The sequence below is a fragment of the Diceros bicornis genome, chromosome 12, assembly GCF_020826845.1.
Source record: "Diceros bicornis minor isolate mBicDic1 chromosome 12, mDicBic1.mat.cur, whole genome shotgun sequence".
NCBI classification, from domain to species: domain Eukaryota; kingdom Metazoa; phylum Chordata; class Mammalia; order Perissodactyla; family Rhinocerotidae; genus Diceros; species Diceros bicornis.
Window position 1 is genome coordinate 45428367 of NC_080751.1, and position 18419 is coordinate 45446785.

Sequence of the window (18419 nt, forward strand, 5' to 3'; positions counted from 1 at the left end):
ATGTTTTTCATTTGTGTTAGATTATGTCTAAGCATTTGGACAGCCCCCCAGCAATTCCTCCTAGGCAACCCACATCAAAAGCCTATTCACCACGATATTCAATATCAGACCGGACCTCTATATCAGACCCTCCTGAAAGCCCTCCCTTATTACCACCACGAGAACCTGTGAGGACACCTGATGTTTTCTCAAGCTCACCACTACATCTCCAACCTCCCCCTTTGGGCAAAAAAAGTGACCATGGCAATGCCTTCTTCCCAAACAGCCCTTCTCCCTTTACACCACCACCTCCTCAAACACCTTCTCCTCATGGCACGAGAAGGCATCTGCCATCACCACCATTGACACAAGAAGTGGACCTTCATCCCATTGCTGGGCCGCCTGTTCCTCCACGACAAAGCACTTCTCAGCACATCCCTAAACTCCCTCCAAAAACTTACAAAAGGGAGCACACACACCCATCCATGCACAGAGATGGACCACCACTGTTGGAGAATGCTCATTCTTCCTGAGTTCCTCTGTACTGGGATGTACATTTTCCTAGCCCCAAATCCATTGCTGGCAATGGATGCACTGAATGTGCCAGCACTGAGGAGTTAAAATGAGAACTCCAAACACTAATGACTCTACTTCAAGATGCAGTATAAGACAATGAATTTTAACCTAGACATAATTATAAAATGAAAATGGTATTCATTTAGAATATGGAAAGACTGATCTAGAGGAATTGGACAACTGATTGCACCTGAAAATCAAGTAAAGGGACTTTTTCCGGCCAATAGGCAGGAGTCCTCTTTTTGTGAAGTGATCTTTATCATTAAAGGGATGGAAAACACAGTCTAGTGTCCAGCAGGCCCACATGATGACAGTTTTTGTAATTCAAAATATTATGCACTTTTTAAAAAGAAATCTTAAACAGGGATCTTCATATCCTCCTTTGTTTTCCTTTGCTTTTACTCGTCCTACTTTAGAATATTTTCTTAAAAATCATTCAAAGGACTGTGAGGAAAGGCTGTGGTACCTGACCTTGTTGGAATCAAGGCCCAGCACTGTACTACAGTCCTGTTTACAGATTATTACAGTGAATTGAATGGGTACCGAGGCTTCACCAAAGAGGTACTTTTTTTTTTAAGAATAATTATACGAATTTTAAGAATAGTCCTTACCCACCCTCCCTATACAAACAAAATGTGGTGGTGTTGCCTTCAAACAAGAGAAGTTTTGTGTCATTAACATGACAGAAGAACTTTTTTTAAAATGTAATTGTCAAGTATACGATTTACATTTAGGAGACTGTTAATCTATACTAGATGGTCATTTTCTCCCCTTCTCCCACAAAAGTTTACTGCTAATCCATGTCCTGGTTCATAGCTGTCCCTCTAACCATACTATGGAAATGCAGTCACCCAGTGTGAAAAGGAGCACTTGCTGGGCATCACTGACACCGTTCATGTTTTACTAATAGTTGAGTAATCAGCATATCTCGAATTACCTTGCATTGCTTAAATCATGTGTATATAGTGAATGTTATATATTATACCTGGCAGGTCTGTTTTAATTTAATTGAATAAAGATACAAATACTTTGTTTGGCTGGCATATATTAAATTATTATATGGAGAAAATGGTTGATTCTTATTCTTTCAGCTGAAACACACACACACACACACACACACACACACACGAACACTAAGCATAAAAGCACGTATTGTGGTACGCCTTGGTTTCTAGTTCCAGATGTATGTATTCATCTTAAAGAATGATCTAAAGTTGCAGTTTGGCATGTAGGAAAATATTTGGTTAGAATAGGATGGCTATCTTTTAAGCAGAACTTTGTAAGTTTTTAAATTTCCTAGGCAACATGTATACAGTTTGTTAAAGTTTATCTTAAACATTCTACCTTGCTTGAGGTCTTTGCTCTATCAGAACTATTCGTAATAGAACATCTACCTACATCATTAATATCATAATATGGATTATTCATTAAGCCTATGTACTGATCTTCTGAGTCTAACAAATACTGTGACTGAAATGCATGCAACTTGTTGAAGAGAAAAAGTTTTATTAATCTCCACTATAATGTCTGTTAAATGTGCAGTATTCCATCCTTAGAGAGTCATCAGTTCATCAGTATCTGCATGTGTCCTTTGAATAATGAAGCAACATTTCAGCAATTCTGTTAACCATGTCATTAGAGACATTTTTAGAAGTGCTACATTGTGGTGGAAACCTAGTACTTTAATAATTTCCTGTGATATTTATTAGAGCATTAAATGTACATCACAATAGTACAGTATATAGTCCTTTAAGATCAGAATGTTGATTGCATCATCAGTAAGCTCTCCATCCTATCACAGCCTTATTTATTTGTTAGAGTTGAATCTTTTTTGTTTCATATCTGTACCATTCCTCTTATGGCAGCCATTTTTCTCTTTGTAAAATATCTCCTTTTAAAAGTCTCCCAAAAAATTAATTTCAGATCCACTCTTGTATGCAAAGTGTCCCTAAGAACATTAATTCAACAAGTATTTATCTAAAGATAAGCCTACTTACTAGTGCTGCTACAATTAATCATAATACACATTCCAGAATCTCCCATGACTTATTAGACCAGCCTCATTGTCCCTAGGATTTCCCTTTATATGTCTTATTGATCACCTCCCTTTTTAATCACCCCACCCCCACTCCAAATGAGAACCTGAGAAAAGTCACATTGGAGCCCATTCAATATCTCTCTGGCCAGTGTGTGTTAGCCTTCAATAAGGTAATGACCTCTTTTCAACCTGTCTGATTGTATAAAGAGGAAAAACTCAGATTTGGAGTTGTAATCATACTGCTCCCAAAGGGAACCATTCTTCTACCCTGGTGGTTCTAGGAGACCACTTCACTGTGCATCAGCTTTATATGCATTGTGGATAGAGGATATTTTTATTCCAAAGTATGACATTTGGGTAAAAATATTTTCTGCAGTGGTAACTGATTAGAAAAATTCCAGTTGGATGCCCTTAAATGGAGATGAGAAAACTGTATCCTTGCCTTCTTCACATGTGAAACATTAGCTGACAAATTTATTCTTTGTAGTAACTAAAATATACTTAATTAGGGACAAGAAGTGGCTGAGAAGGTAAATGCATCACCACAAAATTCTGCTTTTGAACCCAGGACATTACAAGACAGTGCAGCATGACTTTTTCTAAACCACATTCCAAAATATGGAACATTTCTTTTAGAAATGGAAATGTTCTTAGATGTTTCATTATCTTTGGATCACAAAATGAAGAAAATGTTTCAAGGTTGAATTTACTTAAGTAGGCTGGTAAGCAATAGAAAGGCAGGCTTTTCACATCTAAGCACTTTTAAAAATAGGAACGGATAAGTATGTTTCTAAATTTATTGACAGACAGTTTATTTACTCTTCCCAGTCCTCCAAATGTATTTTAAGACTACAAATTATCATGAAATATACAACCATTAAAAGTTTGCTTAATTAAAGCTTTTTGGGTATCAAATTATGTGTTTAGTAGGTTACTATGCGCTAATAACTCAAGAATGTTTTAATGGATCTGAATTTAACAAAGAGCATGCCACACTAATTATACTACAATCAACAGAACAGTCTAGTGAAAAAGTACTATTCATGTACGTGTATTCATGTACAAATACTATCAGTTGAGGGCTATATTATGGTTCTAAATTCTTCCTTAATGAGTTTTTTCATAAATCAAAAATTAAGCAAACCAAAAATTAGTTGGTATCTATGATCATGATCTTGTCTTCTCAAGTTTAGCTTATTTTAATCATGTATTTCATCATTTGTCTTTTCATGACAGCTTAAATTCAGAGTTTTAAGTGGCTCAGCAAAACAAATAATGGAAATGGAGGGAGGGGTGTCCCAATTTATTAGTGTTGTACATATTGAGGAAAACCTTTTTTCCTCCAGATTTAGAAAGAAACAAATTTAACCATTTATTTCTTGGCATTCTGCTGCTATGGGTAGGTTCACTTATTCTTTCAACCTATATTGTATGACTTTTGTACAAGTGTAGGTCCTGTTGTGTTGCACATTAATATTTACCAGTAAAATAAACATCACAAGGTTAATATCAGTTTGGCTGAAAGAATTATGCAGTAAACTTATTTATAAGGGAAAGTGATGACTTAGTTTATTCAATATTTTTCTTTTGAAACATCTCATTACTAACTTTTAAAATCATTTCGTAATCCTTTATACATGAGCCAATGAAATTTTTTGAGCTCTAGTTAAGAAAAGAAGCATGAAGTCTATATGACAAATCTAAACAACAAAAGCACTTGTAACTTGTTTTGTAAATTTCATGCCTTATTTTCCATTTTTGACACCGTAAAGTGCATTTTCTGTCGACTGTGAGCAAATTTCCCTTTTGCCTTTAATGAAAATAGTGCATTAAGTAGCCAGTTGCTGCAAAATAACAAAGCAAGTTAGCTAAAGGTGGGTCACATTGGACTACCACTCAAAGAAACAAGATGCGAAAGGATGGAAGTCACATGTAGTGTGGCTTTAGGGAGAGCGCACCTGTGCCAGATGCATGCCACTTTCAGTAGCTGCCAAATGTGCCTTTAATTAAGAACATCTCTAATTTTTTTCTTCAGATCAAGTCAGCATTTGGGGGCGGGATCAGGGCAGGGAACTTTGGGGTGCAAATATCTGGTGAAACCTACCAGAGAAGAAGCCTTTGTTTGTCAAAGTGACATGTATAACTGTAGTTGAAACGTGTTTGTGTATATATATATATGTGTGTATTTGCCTTTGTTTAGTAGCACGGTTATTTGCTAAGATAATTGTCAAAAAAAATTGCTCTGTCAGTCTTACTTTGATGTAAAAGCAAAGTGCGGTCTATACATCTAACATGGCCTTTGTACCTAACCATGTTCGTAGGTAATCTTTGTACTCTGTGTGCAGCAGTATTTGGTTTGCATTTAAAGTGAAAATAATGGCTGTTATTTTTCTGGCATTACTAAGATAAACCGAAAAATAATAAAGAAAAATGCCTTACATAGCCCATAAGTGTATTATTTTTGCATGTATTTATTTTAGAGGGCAATTATTTTTGATTTCTTTAGTGATTCTCATTTTACCTCATACTTTCCATATAGAAATAGTTTGCTTTTATCACAGTCTTGCTTTGGAGGCACTTTTTCCTGTATCATGTTACTATAAAAGAAGTTCAGTATTTCCTTCTGTATCAAGCCCTATGATTGTAGTGAGTGGGAGACCCTTGGGATGAAAATTAGTACGTTAGTGACCTTGGATGTCACCTGGATGAAGTTTCAGGGGGCTGAGGCATTTGTATTCCATTAAAGAAGTTTTACAGTATCACAGTTTCTTGACAGGCAAGTTTTGCTGAGACCTGCTGGAACGTGGCAGCCTGACATTTAGCAATTCTTTGTAGGTTTGGCATGAAAACATACAGTTTACGGTTGTATACTGTAAAGAATTATGCAAATGTGGTCATTCATGGTGAACTACAGAATGTAAAAACTTAATCCTTAAAGATCCGATACCCTTATTTAAAAATTGAAGCAAGTGAGGGCTTGGAGTAGTGAGATGACTTAGCCAACATCATGTGGCAATTAGTGATTGAGACCATTGACTCAACTTTGATGCCTGGTATTTAGAGGACTGCTTTCAGAAATAGCTAAAATTCATTGGTGCCCCGCCCCAGCCCCGGTTTAAAGACACAAAATCATCAATTTGTACAAATTCCATTTGTAGGCCACTGTGAAATCCAAGTATGTATTATTGAGTATAATCTAGGTCATCAATTTGATAGCTATAGGAAAATAATGTTAATATTGATATTAGCCAAACTTGATTCTGAATTTGCTCTTGAAATATCACTTTTGAATTTTAACCGAGTGGTTTACTTTTTTACTTATTTTAATCGTGTTAACTCATCACAGATCCAGGGTGCTTAAGTTTCTGGGGTACAGCCCACAGCTGAGCCTGCCTCTTTGCAGACAGATGCACGTGGCTTCCAGAGACAAGGAGAGCTTTGACAGAGGACAATTCCAAAAAAGCAGTTTATGGCCATTCTAACATTTTAGGACTCTTGATTCTCATTGGAGGCAAGAAAAAAACCTACAGCCCAATGTTAGAAGCTAGTTTCTCTACATGACCCATCAAGAAAAGGAAGAATCATTGTGGTGGAGTACAACAAGCAGGTGCTTTGGAATCACACACATCTGTATTCACATTCTGGTTCTATGACTTACTGGATGTGTCACTTCGGAGAAGTTATTTAAATAATCAGAGTCTCTGTTCCTTGTCAATACGTGAGGTTAATAGATCTACTATTTGGGACTATTATGAGGCTTAAAGGTGATATGTGTAAAGCCCAAAGCCTTTCACAGAGTAGGTGCTTAATAAATGGGAATTAAAATTATAAGGGATATACTGTCAAAGTTTGCCTGCTTTGAGATTTTTTTAAGAGGTTGATGGTTCATCCTGAAGTCCCCATAGTTTGATTCTTTACTATACAGCTTCCTTTGATGTTTACTGTCACTTAAATTGGTTTTTAGTGAACTTAGTTACAAGCATTTGATAAGGGCCCATCTGAGTGTTCAACATTCAACAAATATTTATTGTTCCAGGTACAGTTCTGATGTTAGGAATATAGCAGTGAACAAAACAGACAAAAATCCATATCAATATGAGATTAATAATCTAGGGAAGAGATGTAGACAAGTTATAAGACTAAATAGATATATTACACATTAGAATGTTGTAACTGCTATAACAAAAAAGCAAGACAAGGTGACTGGGAATGTAGGGGACAGGGGAGGTGAAATTTAAATGGGATGGTCAGAGCCTCATGGAGAAGGTGACATATGAGTCAAGACTTGAAGGAGGTGAAGGAATGGGACATGCAAGTATCTAGGAAAAGGATGTGCCAAGTCACAAGGAACAGCCAATTCAGTGGATCACGCGCACTTAACGGCTATGCCACGGGGCCGGCCCCAAGGAACAGCCAATTCAAAAGCCCAGAGGCAAGAGCATACTTGGTACATCTAAAGAATAGCAAGGCTACTTGTCTGGAGAGGAATGAATGTGGGCAATAGGTGATGCCATCAGAGGTTTAGTGGGCTCCAGATTACTTGTAATAACTTTGGCTTCTGTTTGACAGAAATAGCGCCCTTCGAGGGTTTGGGCAGAGTAACCTGATCTGATTTACATTTTAACAGGATGGCTCTGGCTGCTGTGTTGAGAATAATTGGGGGTTAAGAATGGGAATAGGGGGCCTAGCCCAATAGAGGGCAGCTTGGTCAGGGTGATAGCAGTGGAAGTGGTGAGAAGAGGTCAGAGTCTGGGTATATTTGGAAGACAGCCAATTTGCTGACAGTCTGGATGTGGGGTGTAAGAACAGAATTGTCAAGGATGGCTTGTAGGTTTTTGGCCTGAGCAACTGGAAGGACAAAGTTACTATTAACTGAGGTGGGGAAGATATAGTTGAAGCAGGCTTGGACATGTTAAGTTCAATAAATATTTTAGACATCTGAGAGATGCCAAGGAGGCAGTTGGAGATATGAGTCTGGAGTTTAAGAGAGAGTTCTGGGCTACAGATGTAAAATTGGGAGTCACTTTCATAAAGATCATATTTTAAAGCCAGCAGACTAGATAAGATCACCAAAGAAGTAAGTACAGACTGGAAAAAGAAGCCATCTAAGCAAAGGAGAGCCCTGGGCACTCTTAACATTAGGAGAGGACCAAGAAGGAACTGCCAGTAAGGCAGATGAAAACCAAAGAGTATGTTGTGTCCTTGAGGCCTAGGAAAGAAATTATTTCAGTAGAGGAAGTGATCAGCATGTCAAATGCTATTTGATAGGGATAGTAAGATGACTGAGAATGGACCATTCCTTTTGCAAGGTGAAAGTCACTGATGATCTTGACACAAGCAGTTCAGGGGACTGGTGTGGGCCTAGTGAGTTTAATAAAGAATGGGAGGAGGAGAACTAGAGTACTTTCCTCTTTCAAGCTTTACTATAAAAGGAAGCAGAGAACTGAGGCATAGCTAGAACAGTCAAGAGAAGGTTTCTTTTGCTTAAAAAATGGAAGAAGTAAGAGCATGTTTGTATGCTGAATGGTTTGCCCCAGGTGAAAAGGAAAATGTGATAATGAGAGGGGATGCCATCTAGTGCTAAGTGGAAACAACCCATTTAGAAACACAGACGGTATCTAAAACAGTCCTTTACAGTAAATCCCACTATCTTCAGAGGAATACGTTTATATCCATAAGGAAGAAACACAACACATTCAGTCTTCCTGCTAAGAATTAAGAACAGTTAATGCTACTATCTCTGAAGAGAATGAGGCAAGAAGGAAAAAAAATTCTCTATAGATAAGAAACAAGTTTAAGTGACTTATTAAAGATTATGCACTAAGCTTTTTGAAAACAACAATAAATTCTGGAAAACAAGTTATTTGGTTTAGGTACAAAAATCCTGACTATTTTGAATGTTTGACAACTTCCCAAAAGAATATTTTCAGCATTGCCTAAATCATATCCTTATTTTCGTACATGTTTGAAACTTAGGTCTAGTGTCACATCAATTTCTATATTTTTCCCTTAAAATATATAGGTCTCCATCAATTTTCTCAATCTTTTTTAAAGTTTTTGAAAAACTATATCTCACTTTTCCTTTTTTCCTCAATGCTTCCCCACCACATGAGACTCACTGGCCCATATACTATAAATATTAGGATGCTCAGATGCTGAGAGTGCCGCACTCACATCTTTAAGTTAAATCAACTTTCAGAATATGAGAATCCCAAGAGTCCCAAAAGCATTACTGTTTTAGGCTCAGGAAGAAAATTATTAGTGGTGATATTTCAAGAGGAAGTTTAGTTTGAAAACTAGGCTTAATTTTTTTATGCAGCTTAGTGTAAGATATTCCTTTTATCATTTTTCCAAGTGCATGCAATTGATTATCTGGAATATACAGTTTATTGTAAAGAATACTGATCATATGTATATATTTTTAATCAGAATCATACTGTATATGACAGTAAAGGTCACAGATGATAAATTTAAGAATTTAAAAAGATTTATTTGAGTTTTGAGAAACTATCAGTTTTCTGTATCTCAAGGTAAGTCTAACTCTTCTTTCTTAAAATTCAAACTATGGATAGAATCTGAGTGTTAAAGTTTACATACTAGATCATTCAATTTATTGGTCTAAGACGTGGTGGCTCTAAAATTTCAGTGGGCCAAAGAATCACCTGAGTGCATTTAAAATGCAGATTTCTGGAGCCCACTCCCACATATTCCAATAAAGTGAGACTGAAATAGCACCCAGGAATCTGCATTTTTTCAAGTGCCCTCATGGAGAAGGTAACATAGTAGTAAGGACTGGAAGGAGGTGAGGGATTGAGACGAGGTGCTAGAGAAAATACTGTTCAAAGGGTTTTCCCTCTGCAAGCAAGAGATATTCTGATTTCAAGCCCAAGACTCGTTTAAACTATTTGTCATATGATGAAATAACAGATGCAGAGAACCTAGAGTGTTGGTCCACAAATCCTTGGTTCTCCAAGCTTCCAGTTCTGGAGTCAGAAAAGCAGGACAATCCTTGCTTGGGCTTGTATACAAACCCTGCAAGGCTGCAGAAAGGACCTGCTGCCACCCTCAGCCGGTGCAAAAATATCCACTTCATCTTTTGGTGGAGTGCTTCTTTCTGCTTATCAACCCAAACACTTCCAGAAGACATGTGGTCTCCTATGTAATCTGTACTTCTCCAGAGAACTGGAGATCACAGATGTAGCAATTGCCGAGCTCTTTCCCACCCTGACTTCATCCCTAATGTAACATTACATTAAATATCATTAGTAAATATTATTAAAGATCCTATCTCCCCTGTCAATTTACAGTACTACCTAGAAAGATTATGAAATGAGCCAGGACAACATAGAAAAGAGTGGCAAACTTTCTTTTTTTATTGGAGAGATGTTTTCTAATGCTAGATGCTGTGAAAGTAGCAGTGGTGCCTTTAACTGCTTCTGAAGACAACTGTATTTTATTTCCTTTGTGAATGATATTTTTCTTTAAAAAAATGAAAGGCAGGGAGGCCAGCCCCATGGCCAAGTGGTTCAAGTTACGTGTGCTTCATTTCGGTGGCCTGGGTTTGCAGGTTTGGATTCTGGGCATGGACCTACACCACTCATCAGCCATGCTGTGGCGGCATCCCACATACAAAATAGAGGAAGATTGGCACAGATGTTAGCTCAGGGCTAATCTTCCTCAAGCAAAAAAAAAAAAAAAAAAAAAGAGGAAGATTGCCACCAGACGTTAGCTCAGGGCAAATCTTCCTCACCAAAAAAAAAAGAAAAGGCAGGGAGGTAAAGTGACAACCCTGACGCTCTCTGTCAAATTATGAGTAGAAATTATTTTCTGTAGCCCTCTATCTATCAGAGCACTACCAGTAACGTTGGCATCAACCATTTACTGAGCACCTACTATGTACTATTCTAGAGGTGGGAAGGAATAAAAGATCTAGCATAGTGCCTGCCCTTGAGGGGACATACATTCTTGTTGGGAAGACAAGACAAATACATCAAAAGATATTCAAGGTACACCACAAGAGGTCACAGAAGGATAAGGGAACTTAAACTGGGTCTTGAAGATTAGCAGAGAGGAAGGCTAGAGAAAAGGCATGAAATAAGAGTGAGTCTGAGCAAGGTGCGTAGCTTGCCAGGAAACAATAAAAGCCCAGTTGAGGTGAGGTATGTTAGTTCGCCAGGACTGTGAAGTGGGAGATGGTAGCCAGAGAGAAAACTTGGAGCCATACTGAAGAGAGAGAGCAAGCCTTGAATGTCAAGTCAAGGAGTTTGGAATTTCACTATAGACAAGAACAGTCAAAGAGTTTCACACAAAGCAGTATTTGGGAATATTAATGTGTTAGAGATGTGTAGGATTGATGGGGCAGAGAGAACTTGGGGGCAGTTAGAAAGCTACCAGAAAAATCCAGGTATCAGGTGATGGAGACCCAGAGAGTAGCAGTATTAATTATTACTAGTTTTATAGGCTAACTTCATAAAATATAACTAAATTGAGTTGTGCTACAGATGTAGTGTCAAGATTTTTCAAAGGATGTTATCAAAATGAAAATTTGGGAGGTGTGTGATATTTATGAAACCTTGCCAAGTAATTGATCATTTTTATTATAAACAATATGAAGGGAAAAGAAATTTACTGGGTTTTTTTTTACATTTTATTCAAGAGGCTGTGACTTCTATTTCACTTTCCATGTTCAGTCAGTTTGGCATTGTGCTTTCAAGTACTGGCCCCAAAACTTTTGGCCTCATAATAGAGAGAAATCTAATTTCAAAGGAGTTCATTAATTTCAGGAAAATGAAAAGCGTGGCTTAAAATTAAATATTGGAAACTCCATAAACTTGGCAGTGATCCTTGAAGTGTTCCGGACACCTATTGTTCAAAATGCTAATAGATGAGTTCCTAATTAGTCATCAGACAAGTAGAAGAAAACTTGTAACACTTAGAAGTTAAACTTCCCCTATTTTATTAAACACTGCATTACTAGAGGAACAGCTTCTGAACAAGTCAGTTTGAGTACCAAGATTTTGAATAAACAGTAACCAAATGCCCCTAATATATTATAGATAACTGCCTGGGAATAGAGACAAATTGTTTAAACTTAATTTTTTTGTATTATGATTCTGATGTTTGGGGCATGTCAAGGATGCGGACCATCATAGACGTATCCATGTGCAAATAGAGCACATTTTATTACCCCATACCCAGGCAAGCCTCATTGCAATGATTCCTCTGTCTGAGCTGTAAGAACTTTGTTTCTTTACCGTTTACTTCTGGAAAACAAAATAAGGTACTGCCAGCCCTAAGTTTTCATTCTGACCTGTTCTTAAGTGTTCATTCTGGTGTTTGTAGCAACCACTGTGAGCCATTAAAGCATTGATGTTGTTGCCACCTTCTTTCCAGACTGAAGAAAGTCTCTTTAGGAGGATGTGGCTAAATCAGTGCTTTTTTCCCCAGCCCATCTGATCATGAGTGTGTGTTGACACTCAGGATCACTAATGGATCTTTGAATCCTGAGTGCTCAATAGAACACAGACTCTGGACTGTTCCCATCTGCAGCACAACCCCCATGAGGGAAAATGTTTCTTTGGCCTCCCAGTTTCTAGAGAAATCATTGTTCCCTGTACTGATTTTCATAACCATAGAACAAAAGAAATACTACTCTTAAGATTCTCTTCCTATTTGGAGATCAGTGTGTCTTGGAACCTTCTGTATCTTGGTTTAAGCACAAATTCTCCAAAATTCAGATTTGCACCATATAAAATACAATTCTGTACATCGATCCTTCGCCTTACGGGATGTTAAGTATTGCCTTGGGGGTTTTTGGAAGACATATGGCAAGACAGAACTGGCCCCTAAAATAGTGTATATTAGTCTAAAAGCACTGGGATGAATTAATAAGCTAAATGCCTAGGAAGCATAAAATTCACATCCATGTTAAATATGAACATGCTCAATATTATACTGGGGGAATGACTTCAAGGTGGAAGTTTTTGTTCTTACAAACATTTATTTTCCTCCAAATTTATCGTGTTTTTCTGTAATGCTGTGAAAAGTCTTCATTTCCCCTTTCCCAAGTGTTGAGGTTCAAAAAGCCAGCTCTCAACCATAGACTAATCTTCATCTCTTCAATGTCTTGTATGTTGATTTAGTCTCATATGTAAGTATTTATATTAGTTTTCCTCAGGGATTTATACATCAGTATATATATATATATATTCCTACACAGATATATACAAGCTTTTTATCCTCATCTTACCACTTGACAATACAACTTTAAGTATGTTTTACACAGCTGTTCCTTGGTCAAGGTCATTTGCAAGAGCAAGTCGGTTTCTGAAGAAATCTTGTTTGGTGGGTGAAGGATCCATTGAGGGATTCTCATTAGTTTTTTCCCTGTATTCTGATCCACTGGACCTAAAATCTCAGCACACAGATAAAGTACAGGTTGATTTGGTTTTAATTGTTTTCAAATATTTTATCTATCCAAATTGTTTTGCATTTGTAAAACAGTTGCCTCTTAGATCTGGAATAATTTTTACTTCCCCTGAATTTCATGACTCAGCACATGTGTAACTAAGATTTGCAGCGATCATAAAGAGAATATCTTTCTAATGCTTTATGGGGACAATTTTGACAATTGTGTATGTCAGTGTAAGGCATTGTGTAATAACATTGCAAAAGGGGAATAAAGCTCAGAAAATTCAAGAAATCCTATTTTTGATTTAACCAAGTAACTACTTCACAAATTACCAAAGCCTTTAAATTAAAATGAATGGAATTCACTGTTCTCAACCACGGTTATCAAGGGCCTTTACCGAATTTGGGCATTACATTACAAACTCTTGCTTTTGCTTGTTTTCATTTTTAAATGAAAGATTTATTGAAGCCAACCACACATGTATGCCACATTTGGTAGAATGCAGATATTAGTACAGTAATCAGATTGAGGAGATTCTATAATCTCAATCACCACAAAGGAGACCAACCCCAATCAATAGTCAACAACTCAAATCAGTCCAATTGAGTCCCCAGTCGAGGGTGCATTCTTCCTTTATCTTGGTTAAGCCAGTTGGGTAATCCATTCCAGCTCTGCACCTTCTCCAGTTTGTTCATGTCAGAAGTCCCTGGAGGGAGGAGGCTTTCTGGAAATAACCTCTGATAAGCTATGCTGGGGCCCTTTGGCTAGCTTAAACTCTAAACTAGAATGGGTAAAACTAGCCCAATGACTAAGAACCAATATCAAAAGACCTCATGCAGGATGTATGCAAGTGATGTTAGACATGAAATTCTTTGTCCAAAGCTCCTATACAACTGAACAAGTTCCCTATATGCTGAGGCAGAGTCAGCCATGCTTCCACTATCCACAAAAAGAAGGATAAGTTCTTCCACTATCATTGGTAATTGTTTTTAATTAGATAATGATGACTCTATCATTTAATGAATTAATTGGGCAGAATTCAAACATCCCTTTACATTATTCAAGGAAAGAAGTTGGATCCACACAAAGACTAAAATCCTGATGTCTGGAAACCTGATGACTGACAAGATTTTTTTACTTTTCACTCTGATATTTGGTATCATAGATGAAGCCATAGCTGCCCACCATGCTTTCTACTTCTGGTCAGTAAGGAGCACTTTTCCACTATATCCTAGTGCACAGAGGAAAAACTTCTCTCTCTCAACCCCAGTACATCTGGGTACTCATCAAATAACATGGTATCTGGGTGGGATGAAAGCCCTCTTGCTTTTCAAAAGCCCCCTTAGAACTCTCCCTTGAAACAGCCTCCACAATGCCCCACCCTAAAACTCCAGGCCTTCTCTCAACTCTCAGAACTCCCACCTACCTCCAGTTCAGATCATCCCTGATTAGTACAATTGTTCCCAAAATTGTAGGAAGATATATTTTTGACCATTTCATTCTTTCCTCATATCTTCTGTTATCCAGAAGACCAGGAATGCCTATAATTTTGGGGGCCGGAAGTTGGAAAAGATTTGAATCTGGCTGTTGTTTCTTCTGAATTGTTCCCCCACATGACAGTTTCTCAACAGAAAGTCATTAATCAAAACTTAAAATCTTTACCTCACATTTCCCCTCTTAGCTACATCTGATCTCTCCGAAACCCAACATGTCATACTTTGATGGTTCCAACATGCAACTGTTTCGTGTTTACCTGGAAATGGGAAAGCTTTGATGTCACCACCAGCCCCAAGGACCACAGAAATCTTCACCAGTTGAGTTCCCATTTCTGAAACAAATGCCAAAATCGCCCTGTCTAGTTTTCAAAGTCCACAAACTCAGCTTAGTTTTTTCTTTTTTAACTGCTCTTCTCACAAACCACCTTCTCTGTGTCTTCAGGTGTGTGAATTTCTCTGTTTCTTGATATATATTAATTAACTAATGGCTAACTTGCTAATCCTTTTCAAAATCCAGCATTCTACTGTAGCCATGACTAAAAGCTCATTTTCATCCTTTTAAAGATAATTTTAATGGACCACTTTATAATGCTTACATGGTATAAGCCACCTCAACACTTGGACTCTTCCAAGGGTGTGGCTGTTAGGCTCTAAAGTAATGTATACCTAATTTACGGGGAAATAACCTGCAGAATCTAGAAGAAAGGGCCAGCGTATTTGCTTTTATTCCCTTTCTCTATAAAACAGGAGTGGCTTTTGAGCTCCTGGGGCCATTTTGGCTGACTGCAGGGCAGATGTGAACAGATATAAAGGGACAGGCAGGCAAACACTTGCTGGGAAGGGCACAATGGCTGTCAATACATTCTGACACATAGCCATCCAAGTGTTTGATGGAAAGAGAACAGACCTGTTGCTAACTTTCCTTCCATTCAATTGACAGAGACAAAGAAAATAACAAGTTGGGTAGGTCATACAAGTATAGATTTGCTACAAATAAGCCTTGAAAGTTTGTTTGGAGCTGGGGAAGGGAAGAGGGGTAGAATCCAAGGCCGCAGGACTCTCTGACTTAAGAAGTCTTGGTTTTCTGATTGGAAAGACTGTCCACCTTGAAGGCTTTAGGAGACATGCACATGGAGAAGTAGGGGAGCAGGGGAACACCCATCCTGTCGGCCAAATCAGTCGGCTCTGGTAATCAACAAGGTGACAAATGAGCATTCATTTAATATATATTTGTTGAGTGTTTACTATGTTCTAGATACTAAACTTTGCAACTAGGTTACCCTTACATTTGGACTGTAAGCTCCTAATAGGCTGGAACTAGTGCTTTGACTTCTTTTGTGCTAGACAGAACCTAGTACACTGAAGATCCTTAACTGAGTGACTGATTTCAAATGACCTACTGAGAAACATTTGTAATCAGGTTTAAGTAATCTAAAATGTTAGCCCTTCAAACCATCTCCTTCAATTTTAAAGTTATATAGGGAAATGAAATGGGAAATGAGAGAGAACCCCAAAGTAGGTAAGAATGGGGGAAGGACTTGAGATAGGCTTTAAGGAGGTAAAAAAGAAGGTGAAGGTAAAATTATCAATTGATCCTTTAGTAGTCCTGTTTTCTATTACATGGTCTTTTCCACAGCCAAGGCTGGGCATATGCAAAAACAGCTGATAGGACACCAAAAGAAGAGGATTTACTGATATTCAATTATATGGGGCCCTGTAGAATAGTCTCTCTGTGTGTGATTAAGAAAATAGAGAGATTCTGAAGTGACTTGTAGAGGGAGGGTGACGACTGGAAAGGAGACATTCTGAGGCATGTAAGTTATAAAGTGCTAAAGAGGAAGAGGACAGGTGAGGAAGTAGAATTAATCACTTGCAAGCCATATTCTTTAACTTGCACTCCCCCCAAATTTGAGAATAAAGAGACAGCATCTACATTCCCTATCCCTAAACTGTCTTACATAATCTTCTTCTCCCCTGCCACACCCCCAACCAAGAATACTAAGTGCAAGATTTATACATAAAGATGAAGTAGCATTTGCCACAGACTTCAGGATAGTCTAGATTTAAGTCTGACAGCCTCCATATAGACCCTTCTAGAATGGGATAGTTTGCCTTCCATCCTGCTCAAAGGCAGGGGGATAAGGATTCAATCTAGCATCAGCGTATCACATTAGGTCTGTTCCTGGCTTCTAAGAATCCTGGTTTAAAATCTTTAAAGCCACTTAACATTTTCAAACTTTAAGATATGTAGTCTTTATTCTGATCAATTCTGGGCAGCTTTCAGGGACATATGACCTGGTATCTACCCAGGACAAATGTGCCTGAGATAGAAACAATCAGAGTGTCATCCTTTTCCCCAAATATCTTGGGCATTTTTCAGGATTTTTTTATGATGTCAACTTGACTCTCCCTTTTGAATCCTTGTGGATATAAGCATTCGGCCCTCCCAGCCTCAGAGGGAAGAGAACCCTTTCTCAGGTTTTCTGCTGCATCTGGCTCCATGCCTAGCTTCATCCCGAAGCAGCATTCTGGGTGTGTGGGGCCACCAGCCAAACAAGCCCCTATGGATACAAAAAGTGTGTCAGTGTAGACAGGAATGAGCCTTCAGAGGGCTGTGGGGGAGGCAGGCAGCAAGCCCCAGATGTGATACAGGCAGCTTTTTTGGCACTGGTCCATTTTGGACCTTTGAGGCCAGGCTCTGGATGGTTCTAGTACCCAAGATTAACCACTTCTTAAAGTCACAGGGCTTGCTGCCAGCCTGACCTCCCGACACATGGGAGAATGGGCTGAATGTCTCTCTCTGGTTCCTCTCTATCCTGCCCACACGCCTGACTTCACAGTGCAAGTTCCTACATAATGACTGGAACTATGTCATTCACAATTCCTATACAAGTGTCTCACTCAGTACATGCATATAAGAAAGAATGCTTAATTAGAAGAATGGTGTGTTCTCATCTAAGTTAAGAGCTATTGACCTTTCTGTGCTATGCTGGGGCCTCCCTACCCTTCCTCTCTACCTTAGCATAATGGACCAAACTTTCCATGGTTCTTGGATTGAAATACTCAGGAGAAGCTACTCAAGCTGCTTCTTTATCCCATGCAAAGTCCCCAAAGTGCCCACCATGGCACCCTGGACACAAGGCAATAAGCAAGCATCACCTGATGGTGCTCACAGCCCTACACTAGATATAAAAAGCCAGGAAAGCCTGCCAGATGGAGCAGCCATCTGTGTGGTGCCACCTTTACTTCCATTCAGATAACACTTGAGATTTTAAATACACAGGCAGTGCCAGAATTGGTGGCAGCAATATGATTGATGCAGGCAAGACTGATCTATGAGAAAGGATAAGAGGATTAAAGGGATCCATTTGGCCCTCTAAGAAGGATACCAAAAAGCTGCAAGAGGACTGAAAGCAATTAACCAACATGAATTTGGAGAGCCCACAGCAAATCCTCAGCATCGTACCAAGGGCTGTGGGGAGCTACAGAAAGATAAAATCTGGTCTTCTACTTGGTGAGTCTTTAGAATTGTAAGCCCCAAGGCCACATTAATTTCTTGTTTCAGGTGTTAAAAGATGCGATTACTCAGATTGATCTACAACAAATTCAAACTGCAGATAAAGCAAATCTCAGCACTAGAAAGCGCTCAGGTGATTATCTTGAGTAACCTCCTATCCAGTGGGAGAATCCCTTTCATAGCATCCCTGACCAGGTCATCTAGCTTCTACTTAAGAGAACCCACTCCCTCATGAGGCAGCCAGCTCCAGTTCTAGGCAGATGCATTTTTAGAAAGTTCTTCCTCTTACCCATTGCTCCTAGTTCTGCCCTCTGGATACAGAGAGGACAAGTTCACTCCCTCTGCCTCAGGTAACTGGCAGAGCATTTTCTTACATCTCTCTGAAAAATGGGAATTTGCAAA

The 18419-nt window shown here is 38.5% G+C and overlaps 2 protein-coding genes across 5 annotated transcripts in view; one reads left to right on the top strand and one right to left on the bottom strand.

Annotated features, from left to right (window-relative positions):
* Nucleotides 1-5036, top strand: part of SOS1 (SOS Ras/Rac guanine nucleotide exchange factor 1) — a 164459-nt gene extending 159423 nt beyond the window's left edge. For all 3 annotated transcript variants that reach the window (XM_058551381.1, XM_058551382.1, XM_058551384.1), the window contains one exon: nucleotides 21-5036. In XM_058551381.1, the coding sequence (XP_058407364.1) occupies nucleotides 21-512 (492 nt within the window). In that variant the 3' untranslated portion in view covers nucleotides 513-5036. The remainder of the gene's footprint in view (nucleotides 1-20) is intronic.
* A 6958-nt stretch (nucleotides 5037-11994) lies between these two features.
* Nucleotides 11995-18419, bottom strand: part of ARHGEF33 (Rho guanine nucleotide exchange factor 33) — a 47434-nt gene continuing 41009 nt past the window's right edge. Inside the window, exon 16 of one of the 2 annotated variants that reach the window (XM_058551386.1) lies at nucleotides 11995-13000. In XM_058551386.1, the coding sequence (XP_058407369.1) occupies nucleotides 12871-13000 (130 nt within the window). In that variant the 3' untranslated portion in view covers nucleotides 11995-12870. Of the gene's footprint in view, nucleotides 13001-14473; nucleotides 14833-18419 lie in introns of those variants that run through there. The other variant, XM_058551387.1, reaches the window with a different exon arrangement.